The 27030-nt window shown below is 50.5% G+C and overlaps 1 protein-coding gene across 6 annotated transcripts in view; it reads right to left on the reverse strand.

The window, feature by feature from the left end:
* Positions 1 to 319: 319 nt before the first annotated feature.
* Positions 320 to 27030, reverse strand: part of LOC122636265 (amyloid beta A4 precursor protein-binding family B member 1-interacting protein) — a 59876-nt gene continuing 33165 nt past the window's right edge. For 3 of the 6 annotated variants that reach the window (XM_043827293.1, XM_043827292.1, XM_043827290.1), the window contains exons 2-9: positions 19175 to 19274; positions 4121 to 4291; positions 3879 to 4034; positions 3567 to 3800; positions 3251 to 3480; positions 2506 to 3162; positions 1995 to 2369; positions 320 to 1914 (exon numbers count right to left, since the gene is read on the reverse strand). In XM_043827293.1, coding sequence (XP_043683228.1) covers positions 505 to 1914; positions 1995 to 2369; positions 2506 to 3162; positions 3251 to 3480; positions 3567 to 3800; positions 3879 to 4034; positions 4121 to 4291; positions 19175 to 19274 — 3333 coding nt within the window. In that variant the 3' untranslated portion in view covers positions 320 to 504. Of the gene's footprint in view, positions 1915 to 1994; positions 2370 to 2505; positions 3163 to 3250; positions 3481 to 3566; positions 3801 to 3878; positions 4035 to 4120; positions 4292 to 8269; positions 9287 to 19174; positions 19275 to 22652; positions 22914 to 27030 lie in introns of those variants that run through there. The other 3 variants (XM_043827294.1, XM_043827291.1, XM_043827295.1) reach the window with 3 other exon arrangements.

Here is a 27030-nt window from a genome sequence, read left to right on the forward strand (position 1 = left end):
GCGTGGAAACGTTTCGAGACGATAAAAGATAAACGTTCGTTCGTCAAGCAGCGCCCCGTATTTGCAAAAGGGATACAAAAGTAATGCGCTTAGAGAAAAATCGCTGGGACAAATGAAAAAGCTTTGTTTTTATCCGACGCTGAGATTCGACATCGAACGTCTTTACGATTATCGACGCGACCGAAGGAACTCGCTCGTATCGTCCAAGTCGTTGAATCCGTTTCGTTTTATAGGATAAGGTAAATTTTATCGGTCATTGATATCGATAAAAAAGATTCGACGAGGAGCGATAAAGCGAAGCTTGATCTTCTCAAGAGAGAGAGAGAGAGAGAAGTCCGTTTGAAATCAGGTAGCGAGGCGAAGCAACGTCGAAGCAAACGCTGCGCAGGACCGCAAAAGAGATGGAAGAAAACGGCGAAAAATCCTCCTTTCTCAGTCCTTCCACCAGCCGCACAAGCAGCAATACCATCGCCTCTCCGGATGAGGTTGTATTATCTGCTATTGTCAGTGCATCGCCCTGGTCGTGGTCAGATGCGTGGTCTCCGCCCTTTTCGGTGGCGGCGGGGGCGGTCTCCTTTTGCTGGCGATCGCGTTGACGATATTGATGCTACGATTTTCGTCGGCGAATCTGACGGTAGGTTGACGAGCGGGACTCGAGGCATACTCGAGCGGTGCATGCGGATCCGTCGTGTAAACGTTCTCGTAGAGATTGTCCACTCCGTAGTGCTCCTGCACCCAATTGGAGACGTTGGTCTCCCTGTAGTCGGCCACGGCCGGCGGCGGATCTCGAAAACCCAAGACCTCGTGAGGCGTCGTGGTCGAGTCGAGTTTGCACTTTTGCGCGACCTGCCATTTCTTTCTCATGACGCGTTGGAGATCCTTCAAAAAGTCGCCGGGCGGTGCCTGGTCCGAGGCAGCTAATTTTTTCGGCGAGGTCAATCTGGTACTGTCGGATCTTCTCGGTGGCATCGGCTTTCTTTGCGGCAACGCCGGACTACCGGGTTCCTGTTGCGCCGGTAAATTGAACGTGATCTTTTTGCCCGTACCGCTTTTCGATTTGGGCGACGTCGGTGGTTCTTGGATGGTCACTCGACGCTGCGGTTGCGGGCTGGATGCCGCTTTCAATTCGGCGAGATAGGGCGGCGCGGCGTAATGGCTCGTACCTTGCTTCATGGCACTCCTTCTGACCGTGTCCATGTTCGGATTCGGCCTGATCGGATTTGGTACGGTGTTGTGGCCGCTCTGGTGGCTCCCGTAGATCGACTCGGGTTTCGAGTTTTGTCTCGTCAAGCTTTGCGTGCCGACGTGCTGCGCTTGAGAACCGTAAGCCGGAGGCGGGACAAAGGGCGGCGGGGACGCGAAACTCGGCGAACTCGGCGCGTAAGTCGGCGTGCTGGCGCTCGAGCCAGGATAGGAACTGTGTGGAGAATTCGACGAGTTGGTCGCGTTGCTGCTCCCGTAACTCTGACTGTTTTGAAGAGCAGAGGCATTTTGCGTGGCGATACTCGCGCTCGTATACGTCTGCTGATTGCTGCTATTGCTGTTGTTGCTACTGCTGCTGCTGCTGCTGTTGGATGGCCTGGAGGAAGCGGCGTGCGTCGGCGTGCTCTCGGGAGTCATCGAATTCGACGGGCTCGAGGTTTTCGGTCTCGCGCGGCGTATCGTGCCGGTCTCGCCGACCAGAGGACTCGGCGGCGGCGGTAAGGAGGCGAGACTCAACGAGGAGCCGGTCAATTCCGGCGTGTTGCAAACTGGAAGTTCGCCTACCCCTGGCGGCGGCGGTAACGAGTCCAGAGAGAGATTCGAACGAAACATTTCCGGCGGCGGTGGCGGTAAAGGCTCGCTGTCCGATTCGCCCTCCTCGGCGACTCTCGAGGGCGACGGCGGAGGTGGCAGCGACGTGATAGAATCCATCTACGAAAAAAACGACGACTTAACGATTCGCTCCGAGTTATGGCCGGAGTAGAAGCCGCTCTCTCCTCCGTATTACTCACCATACACGGTTGTATAGGACTGGTCGGCGTCTTGGACTCTTGACTCTCCGTTCGCCCGTATCCCATAGGACTGGCTCTCTCCCTAACCGGCGTCCCGGGCGGTACAGGACTGACCGGAGTAGCGTTGCCGGATCTATGATGTCTCTTCAAAGTGCCCGACCCGTCCGAATCGGTGCCGCTTCTCCTACGGCTGTGTCTTCTGGTCAAAGTACCCGAACCGGAGCTGGTCGGACTCGGGCAAGAATCCGGCTCGTCGCGTACAGTCTCGCCCACTTCCTTCAATTGCCTCGTGATCGACGTCAGCGGAAGTTTCGGGTTCATGGAAGGTTTTCGCTTTATCGTTCCGGTTGGAAATTCTCCACACTCGAAAGCCACCTGGAGAGAGAGAGAGACAGAGACGGACACGCGAGGGGTTAATTTCGTTGGAGAGGTTTCTGCCTCCAAGAAGAGAAAAGAGAAGCAAAAAAAAAAAAGAGAGAAAAGCAAAGAGACAGATGGAACGATCCGGTACCTCGCAACTACTCGGTGCTCCATCGGACAAACATCCGCTGGAACTCGAGCTGCTGGCTCTGCTAAGCCTTCCGTCGTTGTTGTAGCTTTGTCGCTGTTCCGAATTGTAACTTTGCCGTTGACCGTCGTATTGCCTCGTCGTCGCTTGGGTCTCGTGCCTCGCGTTTTCGATGAATTGCCTCGCGTTGTCGTTGGTCGTGTTATACTGAGTTTGATTAGGTGGTACGGCGATCGAGCTGACGGAACACGATCTCGCGTGGGCCAATAGATCGAGGTCTTCTTGCGCGAGCTCGTCCACCAACGTTCTGTAGTTCTCCATTAGCTGTCTACCGTATTTGGCCACTCTAATGCCGACCATCCATCGCTCCAAAGACGCGTTGTCTTCCGCGCATAAAAACTTTATGTATTTCGTCGATTTGGGTTGCTGCAATCTTGGATGCTTTACGGCGAAACAAAAATCCGTCGGTGCTTTGTACTTTTTCTTCCAACCGACGCCGTAATAAACTTGGTTCACGTCGAACGTGGCTAAACATACGAGATCTCTGGCGGTACGAGCTTTCTCCTTGGGCCAGTAATAAAGGCCGGACGCTCGTAATATGAAATGATACTTTTTCCAGCCCTTCTTGCTGTCGGATTTCAAGTACAACGGTCCTTCGACCTGAAACGAGAAAATTCTCTGTGAATAGGCGATACCGAAAGAGCACGACGGGAAATCGACACGGTTATCGTTCGACGCCTCGTCTTACCTCGGGAACGCCAACGTTGCTGCTCGAGAAAAATTCCTCCAATAGAATGTTGCGCGAATGGTCGTCGTATTCGTTGCTACACCTGTCCGACGGGCCCAACAGGAATCTTTCGGGAGTGAGGAAGAGTTGAGTTTTGTCCGGCCTCTCGACGAAGAGCAACTTGTTCTTCGAATCTCTCGTCCACAGCAACAAGTTTTCGACCAATAGCTCGTGATCCTCGTATACTCTTTCTGCGACGGAGAAAACATTTCATCGTTAGTTAGCTAGCTTGGCCGTGCAAAACGTCGAATCGTCGCAACGTCGACTCGTGAATTACCCATGAAAAGATCCGGCAAGTGTTCGACCACGGCCCACTTCGGATCCATTGGCACGTGATTCTTGTCCGCGAGGAGCCTCGAAACGTGAGCTACGCTCATTCCCTCGTCTACGAGGAGACTTTTGCCGCTCCCGTCCAACGTGAAAGCTTTGATAAAGAGCTTTTGGACGCTGGCCTCTCGCATCTTCTCCAACGCCAGCCGTATCTTCTCGGCCTTCGCTCTGCTCGCGGCGTCTGAAAAAGTATTTGTCAACGTGAGATCTTGCAGCGTCCTTTCGCGTGGAATCGAGACGAACGCTTCGAGGTACCTACCCATAAGCTGATGCGGCTGTTGCTGAGGAGCCGCGTGCATGGCGGTCTGAGGTGGCTTGTGTCCCGAGCCGCTGCTGCTCGCTGAGCTCTCGCTGGACAGCATCGAAACCGTGTCCGAAAATGCGCTGTCGTTGTCGGGGCTGTCCGTGCGAATGCCTGCGCGAATCGAAACTTTATTAGTCGCGATATTTTGCGAAAGCAAGCACGAACTTGCATCGAATGTCGGAGCAGGCTCCTCTTACCACCTTCATTTTTGCCGATATCCGTGTTATCGGTGGCGGTGATCCTTCCGTTATTCGGACGTCCTTGCCTCTGAGAGTCTTGCGCCGGAGTGGCCGCGATATCGCCGTCGCAACGCCGCTCCAAAGCGCACAGTTCGCCGAGAATCGCATCCAGGTCGACATCTTGCGAATCTAGAGGAACGAAAGAGAAAAAAGTGTCGATTGAGGCAAACGAGACGTGGACGCGCGCATAGGGCATCGGATCTCGATCCGTAGATAATAATTTGGAAACGTTTGCCGCTCGAACTATCCTCGAGGAATCGTACGACAGGGAAAAACACGCGAGGTACGCACGAAAGTGCGCGTTTAAAGGCTCACGATCGGATATCTCAATGAAGTATCGGATATCCTGATCACATGGAAGCTTGTTCTCAATCAGTCGGTAATGCTTCGTAACCGAGATAATGAGAGTGGAAAGACGAGGCGACTGCGGGGCACGCTCGAACGAAGAGAAGCGTCTCTCCGACGAGGCAATGTCGTCGTTAAAAGCGTTTCAAGCGCGCACCGATGTTCGTATCTCTCGTAAAGATCTATAAAATGACATAAAGCAAACTCGGAACGCGTCGTTAAATCGATATCTCGAGGGAAGGTTCATCGATACGAAATCTGACTCGTATCCAGCAACGTTTACAAACGAAAATGGACGCGGGCGCGCGCTACGGTCGTTTCGTAAATAGACCGAGTTTACGCGATACGTAAACGCAATCGGTATCGTCGATATTAATCGCTTCCGATCGTAGGGATAATTTAGATATCCGCAACTCTCGAAAGACGTACGTCGCAATTACTTTCGCGATTACGATAGATTACAGGAGAGAGAGAGAGAGAGAGCGCGCGCAGTGATTAACTCGTCGATATCTCGAGCGATATCGACGGATAGAGTTACGAAGGAAAAACTTATAAAGGACGAAGAACGAGATAAGAAGGGCTACGTGGACGGCGAAGAAACGTTCGAGAGTAATCCGCGAAAGCTCGAGAGGAACGTCCGAGCAAAAAGCGGATAAGTCTAGGATAGGATCGGACGGTGGCGCGTTCCAATAACATAGAATGGAGTTAATGAAGATGGAGGGAGGGAGATCCGGTAAGAGGATCGGTGACTCTCGTTGCTCGAGTCGAGTTACGGGCGATCCCTTCGAAGAAACCAGTTTTGCACTAATTGCCGGACATTTCTACGTTCGCGTTTGGCGTTCGCGCGAACGAACGAGGACGATTGCTCGTTCCAGCGTGAAACGAGGACTCCCACAACGCCGCGACTCCCGCTTCTCGCTAATCGGCCGATAGAAGAGAAGGAGAGAGAAAAAGGCCGGGAGAATAACGATTGCCACCAAGAAATACCGCTCTATCTCGGCAGAGTCCACGACATCCATCTCTAATAATCACACGTTTACGAGATTAGCCGAGCATTCCTTACGAAACGTCCGACGAACGTACAAGCGATTACCGCGCGTTCGCCCGACTACGAGAACTCGACGAACGTAAACGCGGAACGTGCGATTTAAAAATTTTTACGAATCGTAATCTTCTCTTCTGATATAGCGAGGCCCCAGCGAATCGCGGAAATGTGTGCAAATTGATTGATGAGCGTAAATGAGGAAGCATACGCGATGAGGAACGTTCCGGGAAGCTGGTAGAAATCTGAAACGTTTTATCATCGGGAACGAACGACGATGTAAATCGAACTTGGATGCAAAAGAGATGCGATTATCGAGTTATTTCCGACTCGATTCTCGTACCGAGAACTTTCGGTTACGCGCGTACGCTAGATCGAAATTATTAGAAGTAAACTCTAGTCGAACTCGCCGGTCCTAGATGCGCCGTGTAGCGTAGTAATTATCGCGGATCGTTAATCGCACGTGATAACACGAGGCCCGTAGTATAGTTCGTTAGTATAATTAACGAAATTAGCACGTGCTCGAGGATGAAACGCGCGAGCATCAACCTCGACGAGAGACATTGTACGTACCTATTCGCGCTTCGGCAAACTTCTTCGACCGTGAATAGATCGTTTGTCCTAATAAGAAACGAAGTTTACCCGTCGAAATTCGATCGGAAGGGCGATCGAGTTGGGAACGGGTTTTCTATGGGAGACGGGACGATGCTGCGATGCCTCCATGGAAAACAAAATTAAGCTCGTTTCGCATCTATGCGAGGGCGTTACATTCCATCGAGTTCGAGAGAGAGAGCGACCGCGTGTGGGTTTCGTCGACGACGACGCTGCCGTTCGCTCGCTCGACGTCGTTCTTTCGTTCTCCTAGAATTTCACGCACCCTCCTTCCGCTTCTTCTCTCCCGACGACGAGGACGACCAAGGCAAAGTATCGCAGCTTGGATCATAAATTTATACGATTTACTTCTCTTTATGGGCCAACCCGTTCTACTTTGCGATAGAAAATATCGCAACGGTGCGAGTTTGAAAGCTCTCGTTCGTAATAAGAGATAAATTCGTTCGATCGGTCGACGTTCTAAGCGCGATTCGTCCGTTCCGTACGTAAACGACGTCGGAAAATATAATTTCTGTCACGTCGGCGATACTCGACTCCGTAAGATGACGAGAGTCGCGTGGAATGCGACGCGATATCTCGCTCGAAACGACGAGCAACGAAATTCCGTGGAAAAATGTAAAGGCTGGTCGAAAGCACTTTCGTCGAAGAAATTCGAGCTCGGTTGCGTCGCGATAATAAATTCTTTTCGATCGAAAGGGAATGAATCGGCAGAAGGGAAATATGTCGAGAGAGAATACGTCGTACGATCGGCTTCCGCGTATCGTGCCTCTCTCGTTCGTATTAAACGAGCGAGCTCGACGCTGCAAAGTTCGTAAGCTCGGTTCGCAGGGCCGTATCCTGCTTCGCCGAGTGAAAATAATTTAATATCCGGGTGGCACGGTGATCTTCGCCGCGCGTTAACGTTCAATAATACATACGATCGAAAGTACGATTCCCGTGCGAGTAGATATCTCGAAGTCGACGTACGAATAATAGGACGCGTTCCGTTGGATGTATTATGAATGAAATGGAAACCGGAAGCAGAGTGGAACGCGTTGGTCGTTGCTCGCTCGTTGCACTTTCCACGTCGGCTCTGCGGCGATAACGTTAACGAGGAGACTCCTCTTTTGTTTTACCGATGTTACGTACGAGCCTGCGAAAGAAAGAGAACGACGGGAGACCTCCTCCTCGTCGAGCGGTTACCGTTAAGAAAACGTTACCAGTGCCAAGGGGAACGTCGGTCGTCGTCGTCATCGTTTTTGCCTGAAACCATTCGAAAGTACGAGGATGACGTCGACGATGCGAGGCTCGGCGCGAGTCGCTCGAAACGAGTCTCCTTCGTATTCCGTACGAGGATGCTTGCTTTCTTGACGCTAAAGCGACTCGAGGGGCACGTGAGTCACGGGTTCCAAACGGCACAAATATCCTTACTGCTCGCGTAACACCGATCGTCCGTATCGCGCTAAAGCGACCGATCGAAAGATCCGGCTGCGCGCGATCTCTCGACTTTAGCGCTTCGTGGAAGGATATTTGTCGTCGCTAATAATAAGACGAGGCTCTCTCGTCGACGGATTTTGAGTTACGAGGAAAATCGTGGATCTTGGAAGAACAAATCGGCAAACATTGTTTTCGACGAAGAGAGCGGACTACGGACGTCTTTCCGAGAAAAGTTAAACGCGCTAAGTCGGCTCGCCACTACGACGCAAAACGTGATCTATGGAGGAGGCTCGGTAAAACGCGCGTTTTGTTTTTTCGACCCTCTCGCCCACGGTTACCGACTTTGTTCGCTAAAAAAATAACGAATCGCTGCTAGACGACGAAGATATTAATCGCGATACGTACACGGCAAAAAAGAAAAAGAGACGACGCGCGAATCGATTTCGCGATCCGCAAAAGCAAGGTCCGTGTTTTGAATTCGTGCCACGGGATATCCCGACGAGTTCATCGTTCGTCCATCGAAACGAAGTGCTCCCGATCTTTCGATTACGACGCTTTTTTTGTCACGGGTTACGACCGACGACACGTCCAAACACGAGATTCGTCTATACGACCGAACGCTGTCGTTCGTCATCGGCCACGGAATTTGAAGGGTACGGCGGTACGCGATTATCTAGTCGTTATGTCGTTACCTTTGACAGTAAGATAACCGAGTATGCTGTCGTTGCTACCAAAGTTCGTCAGCATTCTAGAATCGCACGAAATGGAAAGCGATCCTCTCGCATTGGTTCCACCGTTGCTACTGATCAACATCGCGGAACGCTATCGATTCAGCGAGGACAACGCGGCGATGTTGCGACAAATAATAAATCCAGCTACGCTTTTGTTTCTCCTCCTGCCATTTTGTATCCAAGCACGTGCGAGAAACGACGAAACAAAAGGGAGCGGAGCCACGGCGATTGTCCGTCCGGCACACCGGCACTCGAGAGGAAGTTACGATCGATGATCGATAAAACCGAGGACCGAGAAGAAAATTGATAAGGCGTTCGAAGAAAAGACGGGAGAAGACCGTACGTAGATACGCGCAGCGCGCGTGACAACGTTCGACTGAAGGCCTTAAGGTGAACACTCTCGCCTCCTGCCCCGAGTTTTCCACGCGGACGCGCCTTCGCGCTTGCGTGTTGGTACGATTCTATAGCGTTCGTGTGAACGAACGCGCTGCCACACACGCTCACCGTCCTTCTCTCTTTCTCTCTCTCTCTCTCTCTCTCTTCTACGTACGTGAGCGAGTACGCTCTCCAACCCGACGATGCACACGCGAATAACACTTGTGCAAGCCCTGCCTGTTTATTATCAGCTACCACCGGTATCGTTTCTCTCCTCGGCCTGGACCGTTCGACCGAGCGAATGCGACTTTCTGCAAATTATACGAGCCCTTTGTCGTCTTCAAGAAAAAAATATGTACGTATTTGTGTAATAGAAAGTGCCGTATTAATCGCGGCTTTTTAACAACGATCGAAGAAAAGCTTTCCAACGTGCGAAACGCGTGGGCGCAGCTCGTTCCGGCGTTGTAATATTAGTGGCAGGCGACTTGACGGAGCAGAAAATTTGTATTGATTGAAGTGTGGGCGCCAGTGGCGATTCGACGAATTACGAAGGATGCCGGCTGGAGCAAGCGGGATACGCGTTCCGAATAATTCGTTCGTTGTCCAAACGAATCGACCGGATAAATCGAACCCAACGTAAAAATCCTAATAAATCGTTCGCGACGATCCTAGCTCTTTGCGCGCTTTTCCGATCGCAGCTATATTTTTCTTTTTTTTTTTTTGTTGGTTTTCGTTCGTCCACCGCGAAAATGTCCGCCAGCGACCGGCGGGAAATGGAACGTTTGAAAATATTCTCCCAAAAAATGGAGAATTTGTTTTTTTTCCAACTTACGTCGCAGAGATTCGCAGAGAAATTTTGCGAACGCGTAGCGGTATATAACGCGTCCGGCAGGCTATCAAAAATTTTCTTTTGATATTGTGCATTTTGACGAGGTATTAGAGAAATAACGTATCGACGGAGACGTCTTTCTTCGCGGGGACGCTCGTGCGCTCGCGAACAAAGAACGCCGATGCTCGTCTCGAGCATCCTATCTACGTGACGAGACTCTTCGGATTCAAGGTCGATCGTCGAGAGATCGAGGAGAATCATGAGAAAATAAAGATCGAGGGTCGATGTCGTAACCGCGATCGGTCGTGCAAAACGTTAGATCGCTATTATTACTCGATTTTCGCAGTCGCCGAACGCGCCAAGGCGAGTTTCGATCGCCACCCAAGTTCGTTCACCCTCTCTCCTACTCGCGATTACGCGAATGCGAGCGCGTTAGTTCGATAAGCTGGAATAACCCGTATCAATCGAACCGGAGTCGTGCATTATCGAGCGAAGGCGCCCGCTCGATTATTCTTTCTTTCGCCTATCTTTTCTCACATTTCCCTTCGCAATAGAAAATCTTTCCGATAGCTTTATTATTGAGCGCGCCGATGAGTCCATTCGCAAAACTCTTCGATCTGTCGTCGCGAACGTTTCTATAAAATAATTCGCTCGGACGGATGGCGCAATCGATCGAGACGTTTCAGAGGACAGTCACGCGCATCGATCTCCGCCGATATTCGACGCGAAGAACGACCGCATTACTCGGCGAGAAAACGCGAATTCTAAGGGGCGATTTCGCAAGACATCCTTCGTTTCTGCCATAATACGATCGAACGTCGTCGGTTTCGCGATTAACTCGATTATTTCCGAATCGAAGCGATCGAGCGGCGTATCGACCGCGAGCGAGTTTCCATCGAGAATAAAGAGAATGAGAAAAAGAAGTAATAAGGTAGCGCTCGGACGATTCGCGTGCGAGCGCGCCTTTTATCGGCAATCCTTCCAAGTCGGTTTGCTTCTGTCTCGCCATAAGCAAAGGAAAATCCTTGCGAGATCTCCAACGACCTCGCCGTTTCTAGACGATCTTAAATCTCGAGACGCTCTTGCGGACGCGCTTGCGACGTCTTTCAAACGTTTTTTATTCCTTTTTTCTTCCTCCTTCGATGTCCAACTTTGTGCGTACACATTTGCATCCCGTAAAACGTCACGAAATTATTATTCTCGTCTCTCGTCTCTCGGACGAGGCTACGACTCTTGACGAACGACCGTGCAAAAGTTTGCGAATCTTTCTCTCGGTGGAACGAGATTCGAGTTCGACCGAGTCGGAAATCGAGCGCGTAGAACTCGATCGTAGGCGGAGTCTCTTTGAAAAGAGTCGCGTTTGACTCGCGACGCGGAAACACCGTGTTTATCGAGCCCACCCCGCGCGTTCGGGGCGTACGCGAAAAGAGGCCTCGAGCGTATCAAGTGCGTTCGAGTAACGTTCGAGCGTAAATCAAACAATGCGAATCCGAATAATCGAACGCTGCCTCGAGAGTGCTCCACGCGAGAGTACCCAAAGAAAACGAGCCATTTTCCCGAACGATTCGTTCGCGCTCTCGCGTTTCCGAACTTTCCGCCTCTATGCTTCCCTTTATCGCCGTTCCTCGACACCTCCTGAATAATATTTCGATAGAGCCGACAAAAAAATGATACCGCAAGAAAAAGCGACTAAATCGTTGCGATACTCGTCAAGGACGCGGTATGGAAACGTTCGAATCGCTCCTCGCCAATTCCCTGCCGCGAACGGAACGCTGCCGGAACTAATTTTCAAAGCCGCACCGCCGTGCTCGCGCTCCCTCTCCCTCTCGATCCGCAAATCGCGAACGTAATTCGAGAGTAAACGATGAAAAGTCTACGGCGTACGGTTTTATATGCGTACGCGCGGATCTTGTAGAGAATTGGCGCGTACGTATCGATGGTTTCTCCGGAAATGACTTTTCGCGAGTGCGGTTGATTTTATCGGCGTTCCGTTATCGCTTACCTATCCGCGATTATGTATGCAATTGCAACAGGTGTAAAGCGTCATTAGGTACGAGTTCATCGCGAAACCCATTGCTCGCTGGCGAGAGAACGTTGAACCGCTTTCGTTCGTTGGACTTGGCACTTTGGCTCGCATAGATGCGTAACGCTAAAAACGCCAACGTGCGATTCGTTATCTTCGAAGCGATAGGCCGTCGAAAGCGAGATACGGTCGATTCGAAAATTCGAAAAATACGTTTTGCAATTTTCCAACGCGCAAGACGTCGATCGAAGCGCTGACGAAGCCGTTCGTTTTCGTCTGCCTTCCCGCGTCCGGTTTTTCGAGCTCCGCTCGCTAGCAACAATTCCCGGTCGTGTGCTTAATTGGCAAGCTTTAACCGGTGCGAGGCAAACGACGATGACAATGGAAGGCGGATACTCGTAGCCGAGCGATATGTCGCAATTACCGCGGCAATTTGCCGATACTACCGTCTATCCAGAACGGATTTTTTGTTACGTCGATGCCAATCGAATCCCGTCGCTTTGTCGCGACGAGATACATCGATACCGCGCGTACGCGTTAATATTCGTTCGATCCTACGATCTCGAGGAAGATAAATTCTCGACGAAAGATAAATTTATAATCTCTCTCTATCCTCTTTTTCCGTCAGCGCTCTAACAGGTCGATAAAGATCCGACCGAATTAAACAACGTCGATCCCGCTTGTCTCCGTCACGCTCGATCGTCGATGAAAGCCGACGACGAACGATCGTCGTAGCGATTCGTCGACACGAGAAGGCCTTGTTGCAAGTTGTCGTTCGCGAGTAGTTGCTCTTTAAATTACTTCGGACGCGCGTTAAAAGTGAAAACGAAAGGGAGAAGGTCGACTCGAAATCGCGTGAACGCGCTACCCTCGGTTTGTTTAATCAACTAATGAACCCCGCCCACGGTCACGAACGCAGACACTTTTATTCGACTCGCACGGATGCGTTCGCGCGACGAGATCGCGTGCGCACGCGAGCGATTTAGAAAAAGCGTGCCACGGATGCGCGGAAAATCGCGAAAACGGGAATTGGAATTCCGAGGCAGAATTTAATTGGGAAGGTACGCCTTCTCGCTGACGCAACGCTTTTTCATTATTTCAATTTTGTAGATACGCATTACGCTCTGCTTAGAGGGAGAGGAGATTGGAACGCGAAGGAAAAAAAAGAAAAGAAAGAAACGAAATAAAACGGCAAAGAGGAAAATTGACGAACGGCGGAAAGGTGAGAAATAGCGACGATTAGAGGTGCTACCCGCAATTAGGTTAAATGGCGAGCGTAATAAACTTAAAGTCTCAACGGGAAGGCGTCGAGGTGCCGGCGCAAAGCGTTTCGAAGGCGAAGCGTTATTCGCGTTTGCACCTCGCGTCAAAACGCGACCCTAATGACGACTGTGAGAACACAATGACGAACGGTTTAGAGCTGTCGTAAGCATACGCTAATCTCGTGTAATCACTTTTGCGAGCAGCGCCCGCAGCGAGTTTCTCCGTAGCCGTTCGTTCGCGTTCATTGTCAGACCATAACACGCTCGACGAACGGTGCGAATTGTAAATTTCTATCTTTGCGAGGTATTCGAGTCTTGTAATAGCTGACAAACACGCCGATTTATTACGACCCGTCTTTTCCTTTTCGCCGATCTCGAATAGCCCTCGAGGATTTTTTTTCCGTGAATCGCGACGACGATCCTAGCCGCTTGATCGAGTTAATCGTTCGTCCGGCGTTCTCCGAGTAATCCTAGAAAATGAGAAATTAGTCTTTCCGACCTCGAGGAGATCCGATATCCTTTCGGGCCAGAGGCGAAGGAAACGTCGACGAGGAACGATTGAAGTTGCCAGGCGCGGTGTTTAAGAATGGTACTCGGTGAAAAAGGCTTGGAAGAGGATTATCCGAGGAAAGGCGGAAGATCGAAAAGAAGTCGACGATGCGATTCGCCGGGAGACGTTGAAATCTAATACGACGACCGGTTGCGCTTCGTATCAAGAGGAAGAGGATGAGAGAGAGAGAGAGAGAGAGAGAGCTTCCAGCAATTTCTACCTCGATCTTACTCGCAACGGGCCGTCGGTCGTGCTGTCGCGTGAGAAGAAATGATTTCTCGAAGAGAATAAATTAGCGAGCCATAAAAGGAAGAAAAGGTGACGAAGACGCGGAGAGCCGACGAGTCGAAGAAAACGAGACGAGAAAGTTCGTGGAAGATGGAAAGAACGAACGACGAGTAGCACTTTCGTTCGATTTACAAAGTGGCTCGCGCTTCCTGAGAGAGAGAAAAAAAGAAAAAGCAAAGAAAAAAGAAAAGGAGGAGAAGAAAGGCACGAGAGAAGAGCAAAGTTAAAAAGGTACTCGCGAATAAAGGAATATAGAATCTTACGTCGGTGAGAGATAAGAATTATTTTCCTTTTAGGTCGAATTTCTATCGGAAACGAATTCTTTCCCGTTTAATTTAGCGCTTTAACGAGCACGCGTAGCGAAAAATACGGGTTTACCTCCGTCGTGTTGCGATCAACGTGACTCTTTAATTAACGACACGACGCGACGGATGCATAAGTATTCCAAGGCTTCTCATAAATCATTTCTCGTTACGAGACGAGACGACGCGCTCTCTTTGTTCGAGAGAAAAGAAAGAGGGAGAGAGAGAGAGAGAGAGAGAGAGAGAGCGAGGGGGAGGAGGAAGATTTATTTATGCCCGAGCTCGTATCGAGACGAATCGTTCGACGTTGATCCACTTAACGACGCGATCGTAAACATCTCCTCTCGAACGGATGAGAGAAAAAGGATCGTTGAAAGTCTCGACGTTCCGGAATTCGAAGACGTCTGAAAAGTAGAGTTTCCATTGTTATTACCTGTCTCGATGGAAACGGGAAACCCTCCTATCCGATCGGGGAAACCCAGAGAGAAGCCGAGTATCACGAACGACGTCCAGCATCCTCGTCGACGTTAGATCCAGAGCGCTTCGGATTCTCTCGTCGTTCCGGAATCCGACGTCGTCGTTCGATCCGCCGACCATTCGAATACTCGGCTAAATTTACGATCGCTCGTTCCAATTCGACGAGGAAATCGGACATTCGCTCTTAAATTAAATAGCCGTCATTGCGGCGACGTCGAGTGTGTTTCGTCGCGTCGGAGATAAAATATCAAAGATCCATTAATCGATCTCGATCGATGGTACGGGAACGTTCGATCTTTTAAAAGAATTTTCTCGTACGGTGCGACGCGAAGGAGACGATAGGAAAAACGTAGGAGAATCGCGGGACGATAAAATCGATATTTAGTTGGATCGAAGTCGCACGCGCCGTTTAAATCGCCTCGAATCGATAGGGTGTCCGTTTCGCGCGATAAGACGATCGTAAAGTACTCCGTTGGTATCTACCGTGGCTCGATCGAAGCACGCATCCGCTGCGATTTAAGCGATCGACGAGCGACGTCGGCCGCCGCCGAGTCGCCCACCTGCCCGGCGCGGAGACGATCGTAAAACTCTCTTAAAAGCGACAAAAATTCGCCGCGAAATGTTCCACCGCGTGGGAACCTCAGTCGAGCGAAGAGAAAGAAGTCGTACGGTCTTAGTCGGTCGTTCGATAGAAAACGACCGATGGAAATTGTTTTAGGAATAAGCGCTTTATCGAGGCTTTCTGAAAAATATACGAAAAGATCCGAGAGACGATCGATAGGAGTCGCGGAGCGTCGAGTGGGCGTTCTCCTTTATTCCTTTCACTCGGGAAACTCCATCCGATATAATATCGGCGATCTTACGACTCACGCTGGGCGTGTAACGCGCACGCACAGATCCTATCTTGGCCGGCTTCCACGAATTCGAGAGGTCCGCTTCCCTTTTATCGGGGAATCGATAAAACGCGCGAAAACGCGCGAGTGGATGAAGATTTAAGAAGCGTTTAACGGAAGTACGATAAGCGAGTTGCGATAAAAGCCTCGTTCGACGATCGTAAAAGTGGTAATCGCGGATGGAGAAGAGAATCGAACGATCTTTTTTCAAAGGATTTTTACGGGGAGACACGTTGAAAAGTAATTTCAAGACGGAGCTTTATAGCTCGAGACCGATCGATCACCGAGGGCAAGTTCGAGCGACATTAATATTAACGGACGCTCTCTGTGTCACTTTCACCTCGAATTACCGGTTAAAGGACGTAACGCGGTAATCGCGAGCGGACCTCCGTGAGTTAGCGTAGATATGCGTCGGTTAAAAGTATCTCGGACGGTGTACGGTCTTGCATGCAAAAATGTCCGAACCGGTTAGCGAGCCCGTAATAAAGCGTACCTTAGCGCGCGCGAAGCGTCGCTTGAAAAAGCGAATTAACGGAGCTCGGACGAATCGATCGAATTTTTTTACGAGAAAAACAATGCGTTACCTTATAGCCCGTTCGATCCTAATAAAGTGTCACGGGTGTAGGCGCGAGAAAAAATTGGCCGGAACGAGGAAGTAAAAGGGGAAAGGATTTGCATATCTCTTAATTGAGGCTCTTCGTATTTCGAGGAGAAACGTCTTTGTAAGCGCGCGAGCTTAAAACCGGCTTTCGGCGTTGTTAACGAGCGAGGGTTATCGTCGAGACGATTCTATTACGTCCTCGAGCGTCCTCGTGCAACCAAGTGGAGTCGAAGCGAAGTCGCGAAGAATCGACTCGAAAATGAGTTGGCTAGGAAAACGCGTTTTCCACCGAGGGAGAGAAAATTCCCCGCGGTATCGTTTCGCTATATTACCGGACATAAAGGCGCGCGCGCTCTCCGACTCGACGTTGCACTTTATCAGGAGCGCGGGCTTTTACGTCGCTTTTAAAAGCTTTGCAAAAAAACACGAGCGTTCGATCGGGACTCTCTCTTTTTACGCGTCTCCTTTGATAGACCGATCAAAAGACCACGGGAAAAGCGATCGACTTCTCTTTCCCGAAACAACCGTGTACGTAATCGAGGCGTTTTATTTCCATCGCGAATATTTCTTCGAAGCGAACGAATTAAACGATTTGGATAATTAACGGGGGTCCGTCGACGTCCACGCGACGAGATCTCGTCGTAGATCGGAGACTCGATCGAGACGCGGGATCTCGTTGGCTTTTGAAAGGGATCGCAGTTTCGTCCGAGCGAAGCGTTCTCCGAGGCGTCCGTGGTAAATAAGTTCCGGAATGCTCGAGAAAGAAGAGGAGGAGGAGGAGGAGGAAGACACGAAACAAGCCGTGGAATTCAACGTTACCTTATCTGAAGAATGCCCGGAGAGGAGCGAAATGGAAGGAGCGCGAGAGGAGACGGAGGTAAATAAGGAGATGCTGCGCATCGCTACGGAATGGAAAAGAAGCACCGACGCGGCGTGCCGGATTCGAGCGACGCTAGCGTAATAGCTTCGAAGCTATTTTAATACGCGCACGCGAGAGAGAAAGGAGAAGAGAGAGAAAGATGATTGATTAAATTTCTACGAGGAGCCAAGACGCCGCGAGCTCGTAATTGAAGGCACGTTTTATCTATCAGTCGCGATTCTTACGCTCCGCGAATCGGCGCCTCTTGGCGTCGATAACGGTCTCGTTTCGTGGAAACGTCTGCTGATACTCTCTCTCTCTCTCTCTCTCTCTCTCTCTCTCTCTCTCTCTCTCTCTCTCTCTCTCTGTCTCTCGTTCCGGACGAGTCTTCGCGCCTCTAGAATTTCGATGCTCGATCGGAAAGAAAAGGAACGCGCCTTTGTCGAATCGAGGAAAATTCGGGTAAGAAGGTAACGGGCAGCGGATCGTAATTCCGTTACCAAAGCGTTACGACGAAACATCCAAGAGCATAAATTTTTCCACGAGGAAGAGAAGATACATCGTTCTCCGATATTAAATTCAGACAGCCAGTTAATTCCGTTGGGCGATCGTTTCTTTCTCTCTTCCGTCGAGCTTCTCGATCGTTAGTCGGAACGAAGAGAAATAATAAGCACGTCCCTTTTCTCTTTCTCGCTTCGAAGACGGAATAAATCCTGTGTTACATGTATATAACCATTCGCGCGTATACTATATACGAAGCCGCGCCAGAGCCAGTTCTTCATCGTCGCGGCGAGAAACAATATATTATCGTATCGATTGTCCGCCCTCGAGCGAACTTGCGAATCGAGGGAACGAACGAGCATCGAAGCCGATCGCTGTTATCCCTCGACCTTTCTCGCGCGCGCATTCTCGACGGAAGAGAGCGAATCGCGCGTAGGTGAAGGATCGAACGAGAAAAAGGAGGGATGGGAAAAGGGAGAAGAAAAAGCGTCTCGATGCGCGAGTATTAAACTCGAGATCGGTAAGATGGAAGATCGTTGGTTCGGCGTTACGAACGACGAAGATATCGTCGGTGCAATATCGTTTGAAGTAAATATTTAAATCGCTGCTTCGAAGATAAGGGATCCTTCGACGAAGCGTCCGAAAGCTCGGAGAGAGAAACGTGCGCGTTGGACGAAAGCCCAGGGAGCTTGTTTTCGGTGCTCGCGGATTTAGGGAAAGAAAAACGACGTTGTATCTCGGAGAGATAACGCGGGGAGCGAGAAAGAGAGAAAGTCGCGTTAGTAGGCGAAAAGAAGACGAAAAAGGAAAGGAAGAAGGATCGGCGAGAAGAAGAGGAAGAGGAGGAGAGAGGAGAGAGGAGAGAGGAGTAGAGCAAAGTACAAAAGGAGGGGTCATGAAACCGCAGGCCGTCGGCTATGGCAGATTATCGACTGCCGCAACGCTGCGGCAGGGAGTGGGCCGAACGAGGGGCCGGGAGGGACCAAGGGTGAAATGCGGTATCGTCGAGCATAAATCCGCAGATACGACGTGAAAGCCGACGCCGGGCATCGAGAAGGATTTTTGTCCGAGTCCCTCTTGCCGTCGTTGCTGCCGTTCGAGCTCGTACTTTGAAAGATATTGGATAAAGTCCCGACTCGCTTGCCTTGAACTCGCTAATATTAAATGACACGGGGCTGGTTCCGTTCTTCTTATTCGCGTTTGGAAAAATACGAGCGACTCTCGCGAACGGTAATGGTTCGCGATTAGATCGCGCGGACACGGAAAAATGCGATAAACGCGGCGTAAAGATCTCATTCGATTCTAAACGCGCGTATACGTCGGTACGAGGATCGTCCACTCCGACGGCAAATCGTTCGACGTTCGAGCCTCGAATGGTCGTTACGTATACGAGTTTGCCGATAACGCATGCTGATTTATGGCAGCAAAACATCGTTATTGGGAACTAATATTGTAGAAAGAACTGTTGTCCAGAGTCTACCCACGCAGACGTCTCGTGTTTTCAGTCTCGTAATTACGCAGAAATAGAAATATTAATATCGCCGTTTGCCTTCGATTTTCTACGCTCGGATGGAAATACTCTTTGAACGATGCGACGATGCGTCAACTTTTTGCGCGTTTCAAAGGGACAACGATCTCTAATTAATATTTACAGATCGTTCGTATCGCGACCCATTCGTCTCGTTGGGTCATTCAAAGATCGAGAAACGTACGCGTTTTTGATTCGGCGATCGTACGCTGGACGTAATGTAGATCTGTTTTAAACGCGACTCCGTTTTCCCTTTACCGAGCTACGTCTTCGCGCGCGTCACGAAAAAAGGAGACGGATACGAGGAGAAGAAATCTCATCGACGTACGGCGGGATCGATCGAGGCGATCGTAACGTCACCGCCAACGGGCTTCTTACCTTCGAGATTGGCCATAGAAAACCTGTAGCTGTCGATTCTCGGAGTATTGATGTCCGAGTTGAAGGGCCTGAGGGTCGCCGAGCTCACGTTATCGAGACCCTGCAAGAAAAAGAGAAAAATGCTGTAAAAACGGTGTTTGCTCGGCTTTAATTCGTATTCCGAAGACGAGGATACGAAATCGATACGATCCAAAGGAAACAGGGACGAAACAGGAGAGGAGATTCGATCGAAATCGAGAGGTTGAAAGGGAATTCGTAAGCTGCGGAGTTTCCATCGGTCGATCGGTGATCCTTTCTGGGTACCTTTACGTTGGCGCATCTCGGCTGGAAAAGCGATTTGTAGGAGATCGTCGATTGGCTCACCCAATTTCCGCCGGTCGCTCGAATAATTTCACGGCAAAAGGGGTGCGCCGTAGAGTCTCGTAGAAGTACGTGCAAGGGTGCTATCTCGTGGAAGCGTTCGTTCGAAGAATATTCGAAGGGATCGATCAAGTAGTTTCTATTTTCCGCTGCTTCGTCGGACGAACATCGCCCGGCAACTTCGCCGGTGGGCGACTACGCGAAATGAAACGAGATTACGGGGCAACATCTTGCGCGTAAATCTCTCGTGAAACCGAATTTCATGGGACGTGGTCTAAGGGACTCCGCTCGGGACATTCGTATGCGCGTGCTTGTGTGTAAGCGGTCGATGAGTCCCTCCGAAGACGGAGGTAAATCGAGACAAAGGAGCAAGATTCACGCCTATTAAGATTCTAGAGGATACCGAGAGCGAGGCTCCGCGAGAGAAGGCTGCGGAGGGAGGGAAAGAGGGAGGGAAAGAGGGAGGTACGTATCCACCGTTTTACCGGGTGGCCAGCACGAAAGACACGTTTTCTACGGCGAAAAGAAATTTCTCCGGCGTTCGACGGACGTTCGAGGCTCGCGCAAAAGCCGTATATAGCCGGCGGACTTCCGCGTTTTGAGCCATTAGCTGTAAATAATGTGCGAGAGCCTGCTCGCCCGCGCTCGACCGTGTGTACACGGAGTGTGTTATACGGCGCTTAATCAAGCAGGAGCGTCGTACACGCTGAGCACACAATGCCTCGTACCTTCGAACACACGACAAAATGTTGACTCGGCGATGCTCTATCGAGTGCACGCGCCTACGTGTGTGCGCGCCTATGTGCGCGCTCGAGAACCTTCTCTCTCGACGACTCGAACTATGCACGTACGCCTAACGTGTAATACGGATAAAATTGAGATAATAAAGATCTTAAATGGAACGTGATAAATTCGTTGAGAAGGTATTATTAGAAAAATGTCCATCGCAAAGAGCTACGGAGAGAAAACTCGTACGATTATTTGCTCGGCTACGAGACCCGAGCGTCGGACTACTAATTAGGAGAACGAACGAAATTAGGGAACGAAGTTGACTAGCTAACTCGATCGATGCTCCTCCTTTCCGACGAAGAACGTCGAAGATAGAAGCGAGTGCTCGCGCGCGCGTAGAAACTTCGTTAGCGATAAAAGCGACGACGAGCCGTGTGCGCGTGTACGCGAAAACGCGCACGACCGACTCTCGTCTCGGAGATACGACGCGACGCGGAACGCTGTGACGGAGGGGGACGGAGAGAGATAGGAATGGGACAATTAGGTCCCGTCGAATAAACAGTCTCTTCCTGTAACGCGAAACCCGTGGACGTAATTAAGCGCGTCTTCCGTTGACTTTTATCTTCCGTCGAGAATCGTTAGGTCGATTGCGTCGGGACGAATGGAAATAGGGCACCGCGAGCGGGCGATCGATTCCACGTTCGATAAAAACGACTGGAACGTTTTTCTCGAGAACGGTCGCGTTCCTTTGATCTTTCGTGGGAAAACAAATCTCTCGTCCGTAGGCAAGCAGCGCGAATGAAAAGAGCAGAGGCGCTGCTCCGGCCGCTTTCCGTGCCAATCTGCTACGGAAAAGAAGGAAGAGAGACGAACACACGAGATCTACTCTCGACGGAGATCTTCCGTGGAACTACGACTCTCGAGTGGCATTCGCGCTTTCTTCGAGAAGAACGCGGGCCGAAAGAGAGGAACCCGAAACGAGCCTGGCGCCGGTTTATTTTCGGCGAGACCTTCGAACCTTTGTTACTCGCCACCGTCTCTCCGTTCAATTCGGCTACCGGAAAGAAGAAGAAGAAGGGAACGAGTTCTCTCGCAAAAGTCGCTCCACCGTCGATCCCGTTCCAACGAGAGTCGTCGAGTCGGATCGACCGGACCACGAGAGGATGCGTAGAATTTTAAACGAGAATTCGCCTTGTTCGCGGGAGGATAGGATGGAAGAACCAGCGGCGACTGTGACGACTTCCGCGAGATAAAAAATTGGCATAAATTCGTCGCAACTCGTGTAGCGTAAAGCGTCTATCGCAAAAAGCGTGGAAGCGATTCGCGATGCCGCGCGAACGGGCTTACGAGAAAAGAGCAGAAGTGCGTGCGGAGAGCTTAACAGCGATATTTAAATGCCGCCAAGAGTCGGGGGAGGGGGAGAACAAGAGCCGGTGGAGCGCTTTACATACGATTTGCATTTAACATTCCGAGTCAGGAAGATGAATTTAACGTCGAGACTCTCGACGGTACGCACGACGCCTCGACTTCTTCCCTCGGTCCTTTATCGATCGTTTGGAGGACCTATTACCTCTCACCGATCATCGTTGCTTGCCCAAACTCCGAGAGCAACTTCGACCGATCGTTCCACGAAAAATATTCCCGCTCTCGCGGAAGAAAATGAGAGTTACGAGGTGTCGCCAGATCGCGCTTTGCAGCAGTCGCTTGCGCGTCCCGCACGACTTTTAAATCGCGACCAAGTTTATCGCGACGAGACTCGAATATTACCGAGCACGGTTCTTCCCTCCGGTACCTCCGACGTCGATCGTCGTCGGGTCGCCGAGCGACCGAAAAGAATTTTAAAAGATCGCGATGACTTTATCCCCCTTTAACGTTTCGCCCAACGTTTCACGCTCGAGACGAACGCGATTACTTTATGCGAACGCGTTTCATTTGCATTCGGTCAAACGTTCCGTGTAATATCAATCTATTCCTTGTACGATTATTTGCATAATAAATGAGTTGCCAGCGGAATATATGCTTTCTCGAAATTCAAATATGCGCGTGCGTGTTTTGTTCGTCCATCGGAGAGCGATACGTTCGAGAGCAATTCGTTTTACGGTACAAAAGCTGCCGCTCGTAAACATTCAATTCGTTTTGAATTTTCAAAGTCCCCGTATAAAATTTTCAAGAATGACCCGAACTACCTGATGCATGCATAATTTCGTTCGTCGTAGAAAAAACTCGAGACCCGGGCTCTATTCCTATTCGGTTCGCGCGCCTCTCGTCTCTTTATCTTTTTCCTTCTTTTTTCTCGTGCAGTTTCTCGCGAAGGAAACTCGCCCGGGGTTTTAAGAACGCATAATAAAACGCGAACGCGAGCTTCGGCGAAATACGTAAGCGTACTCACGACATCGTGCGCCTTGTGGCTTTTCCATCGGAACAGCCTGTCCATCTGGACGCGCTGTGAAAACACTCGTCGTACTTCCGCTATTCTCTAAGCGTACGAGCCATCGTTTCCTTCTTCGTCTTTGCTTCGTCGGCCGCTATCGATATTATCGGAGCGCGGAGCTCGATCGGACGGAAAGTCACGTGGACGGTTTTCCGACGTTTCTCGCGTTCCTCCGACGTGGGCGGACGACGAGAGGAACCTTTTAAAAGACATCTTTCCCCTCGACCAGAAAATGCCAAGGCGAGAACGACGGGAGGAAGAGCGAGAGACGACGCGATCGAGAGTACTCCGATGAGAAGATCGACTCGTCGACTCGTTTGCGGACGATCCCGCGTTAACCACCGACGACGAGAAAGTCTTTTCCCTTCCTCGTAATATCCAAGATTCGGCTCGACGACGTAGCGTTGGCACGCGCGGTGAAATCGCGATCGATTTTCTTCCGAACGATCGTTTCTCCTAACGAACCGGTTAGGACGAGCGCACGAAGGATCGAGGAGAGAGGACTCCCGGCCGTGTTATCGGATCCGTCGTAGTGGTACGAGTACTGGATGCTGATCCGCGAGGGGATTCAGCGTGGAGTCGAGCGGCGTTCCTTCCCTCGCCCTCTCTCGATTCCCTCCTTGCGACGTTCGTGTGCGCGCACACGTTCTCGGCCTCTCTCTTTTGCCTCCTGTCGCGAGCGCGCATGTGCGTCTATCGATTCCGTCGACTCTCTCGCAGGAGCCAACGGCTTTTTTCCTGCGCGAAGGAGATCCTCCTCTCTCGTCCTTTGATCGAGGATCTCTCAGCGACGCCTTGCGAAATTGCGTTCTCTCGCGAATAACGTCCAAACTTTCCCATCAAAGCCGAATGTCTCTCCGACGCCTACGATTTTTTATAGACTCCTCGACGACGCCAAATTTTTCCTCGAACGTCCTCCAAACCAGTTTCCACTTTTCCGACGAAACGGCCAAGGATATTCCTCTTCGGGTAACGAGGCACGAGTACCTCCTCGCAACTCGGGGAATTTCTCTTTCCGTTCCGTATCCTCGTCAACGACGACGCCAACGACGAGTCGTCGAGGGGGACGAATCAAACCCCTGTGGAACGTCACGTAAGCCGATGACGCCTCGTCGAACGAGGATATTCGATGCAGTCGCTCGGGTGCTGCATCGACGCTTACTCGTGCGTGCACGCGCGAGCGAATGTGCACTCCCGCGACCGAGGACCGAACCGACGCACCCTCCTCCCCGATTGTAACTCGCTGCTCTCCAAGTGCCCCTCGAAGGATCCCATGTTTTTTATGAAAACACCCCGCCCAGCTCGCGCCTCTCTTCTTCCTTTCGTCAACGTGAACGTACGCGCGACCGAATCTTCGATAGGATCGATCTGGAAGCCTCGAGCGCGATCGACGAAACTTTAATTCGTTCCTGTCCCGTGTTCTTCTCGAAATAGCCGCGAAGACGACTCGCGACTTAGGGCAGCGATCCGTGCGCCTCGCTGGAGGATATAATGGCAAAGATATAATTATAGACGCGTTGCCAAGGGACGAGAAGAAAAACAGAGAGCAAGTCATCGAGTGAATCAGACGCAGCGCACCAACGACTAATTGTTTTGTACTAATTTTTCCCAAGCAGATGCCCGAGAGAAGGATTAATTCGCTCGGAGGAAAAAAATCTCGCGGCTCGAATTCCACGAAAGGAGAGGCTCGCGTCCTACCGAGGACCGTTCATTTTTCTCGCTCGATCCGCTTTTTTTCGTTCCTGTTCGTTCCTTCTCGAAATGAAAGATGTAACGACGCAGCTCGCGAGCTCGTCATCCGGGCGTCCATTTTTCTCGACGTTCCGCGAGGAATACCTTCTCGAGATGCTCGGCGCGAAAGCGAGTATTCTACCTTCCAGTAGAATTCGTCGATCCATCAAATCGTACGGCACGACGTTCGAAGTCGTCGGCGTACCGTCGACGATCCATCGACGATCCGTCAGCGTCTTCGTCGATTTCACCAACGACAGAGAAATATGCGACGTCTCTTGTATTGCCAGACACGTTCGCGGATAAACATCCGTCGCAAAGACGCATTCACGTGTTACTCGGCGCACCGTCGTCGCGTGCTTGCATATCCGGTACATCGTGCACGCACACGATCGCGGCTCGACTCGTGCGTGTATCACCTTCGAGGACCGAGGCGATTCATCCATCTCCTTCCCTTTCTTCCGCTCTTTTTATCTCCCTCTCCCTCTCTCTCTCTCTCTCTCTCTCTCTCTCTCTCTGTGCTTTCATACGACGCACACGCCGCACTAGAGACTTGCACGTGTTCGCGCGATGCTTATCTCGTTGCTCTTAGTCGCGCGGATAAAAAGTTCCGTTGCTTCCTTTTTGCGAACCGACGTCGCTTTCTCGAGTACAAGATATTCGCGAGAGAATACAATATCGGCGTGGTCGAGTCCCGTTTTCGTTTCCTCGAAGCCGACATTCGCGCGATCAAAATTCTCTGTTCTTCTTTGGAGACGAGAGATTGATAAAAAGATGGCTAGGATCGATCGAGCGGCCGATTAAGATTTAACGATTCCAGGCGCAACGAACCCTTCTACTAGACGGTACCCATGAGAACGCAGCGGTCCGGAAGTGGCGTTCCTTTAAAGCTCGCCGCTTATCATCGTACATCGTGCGATCTTTCGAGAGAACGAGGAGCATCCTGCTGGCTGAGTCGGCGCGACCCATCTACTTCCCAAAAGTTCGACCCTAACGTTTCGTCTAGTCGCCGACCGATTAACTTTCCCTCCGTCGTTAGAAGGGTACCAGCAGAGATTTCAGGCTCGATATTAAACGCTTATTAACGTCGCTCGATGAACCTTTCCGGGGCTTCTACGTCACGAAAGATTTCTTGAGATCCGCTTCGATTTATAGCTAATTTATACTCGAAGAAAAAGATTGGATCTAGTAACGCGGCGTTACCTCGCGAGGAACGATAAGATCGGTGGATCCTCGAGAGTCTCGAGGAGATACGCGCGTAGGAAGCCGTGCGTGGAAGGAAAATTTTTTTCAGGAGACTCGGAAGACTCGAGGAGGCTTTATCGAGACGCGCATCTCGCGATCCTCGTCGGGATCGAGAAACGCCGCGTCAGCCGCTTGATAAATTAGATCGGATCTTCGAAACCCTCCGTAGCTGGCACCCTAATATTCATCGTGCCAACCGAAAGCGTCCACCTACGACGTCAACCCTTACTCGTTGGGACGATGGTACCAGCGGCGTGATTAATCGCGCGGCTCGACAAAACCGGTGACGTATTGATTTCGGAGCGCTTTTACGGAGACGTCGTGTATATTCCTAAAAGCCAAACGAGGATCTCCTCTGGTCCGTTCGACACCGTTCGAATTTGATCGATCTGTTTTTAACTTTGAGATGTTTCGAACGACTTCGACGAAAGTTCATACGATACCGCACAGAGCGGATAAAGTTCGAGGAGTCGTCGATCGATAAATCTATCCTACGACCAAAGATAAGGTCGCGATAAGCTGCAAAGTACTCCCAGAGTTTACTCGTTCTTAAAGTCGACCGTCTAGCCAGATTTATCGAATCGTTTAGGGTTTTTCGAAGATTAGGTATCTCGAAAAGGAGTCGTTGTCACGCACAGAGCGTTATTGTTTTTATCAAAAGAATTCATTTTACAAATGCGCCATATACCCTCTCCCCTACCCCCCTCGATACGATTTACCATATCGAATTTCATTTCGATAAGTACGTTTGGCGTTGCACGTACTTTTACGTAAATATACTTACTTCTCGTTGCCCTCGAGTTATTCCCCGATCACTGATAAAAGAAGATTTAATAACGCTAATGGACACGCGAGCCTTTTTGCCAAACTAATAAGAATAAACAATAAAATGCGATCGAGATTAATACGTGTGCGCCGAGCGAAAAGAACTTTCTATGTTTTTTATACGAATCCTAAGCGATACATCGATTATCGAGTCGATAATCGGGATGCGTTCTCGTTCCGCGTCGTAATTAAGAAGATAATAATTGATATCGAGAAAGCCGCAACGGAGGCGCACCGCCGATCGTTACTTCGTCGCGGCAGATATTTTTGAACGCTCGCCAAAAGAAGGATCCTTTGAATATTTTTCCAGCGTATTCGCTTCCTTCTTTTACCGTTCCGCTCGAGAGCAAGATGAGTAACTACCGATGCCGGTGTAACCATTCTCGTTCGACTTGGCTCGAGCTCGCCGTCGTCGCATCAAAAGTCGCCCCTTTTCTTATCAGCGTACGGTAAGACGCGACGACCTACGGATCTTTCGCGAATTTCTTTTCTACCTTTCTTACGATAAAAAAAGAATCTGCGAGAAAAGCTAGGA

Source organism: Vespula pensylvanica, chromosome 21 (assembly GCF_014466175.1).
Source record: "Vespula pensylvanica isolate Volc-1 chromosome 21, ASM1446617v1, whole genome shotgun sequence".
NCBI classification, from domain to species: Eukaryota; Metazoa; Arthropoda; class Insecta; order Hymenoptera; family Vespidae; genus Vespula; species Vespula pensylvanica.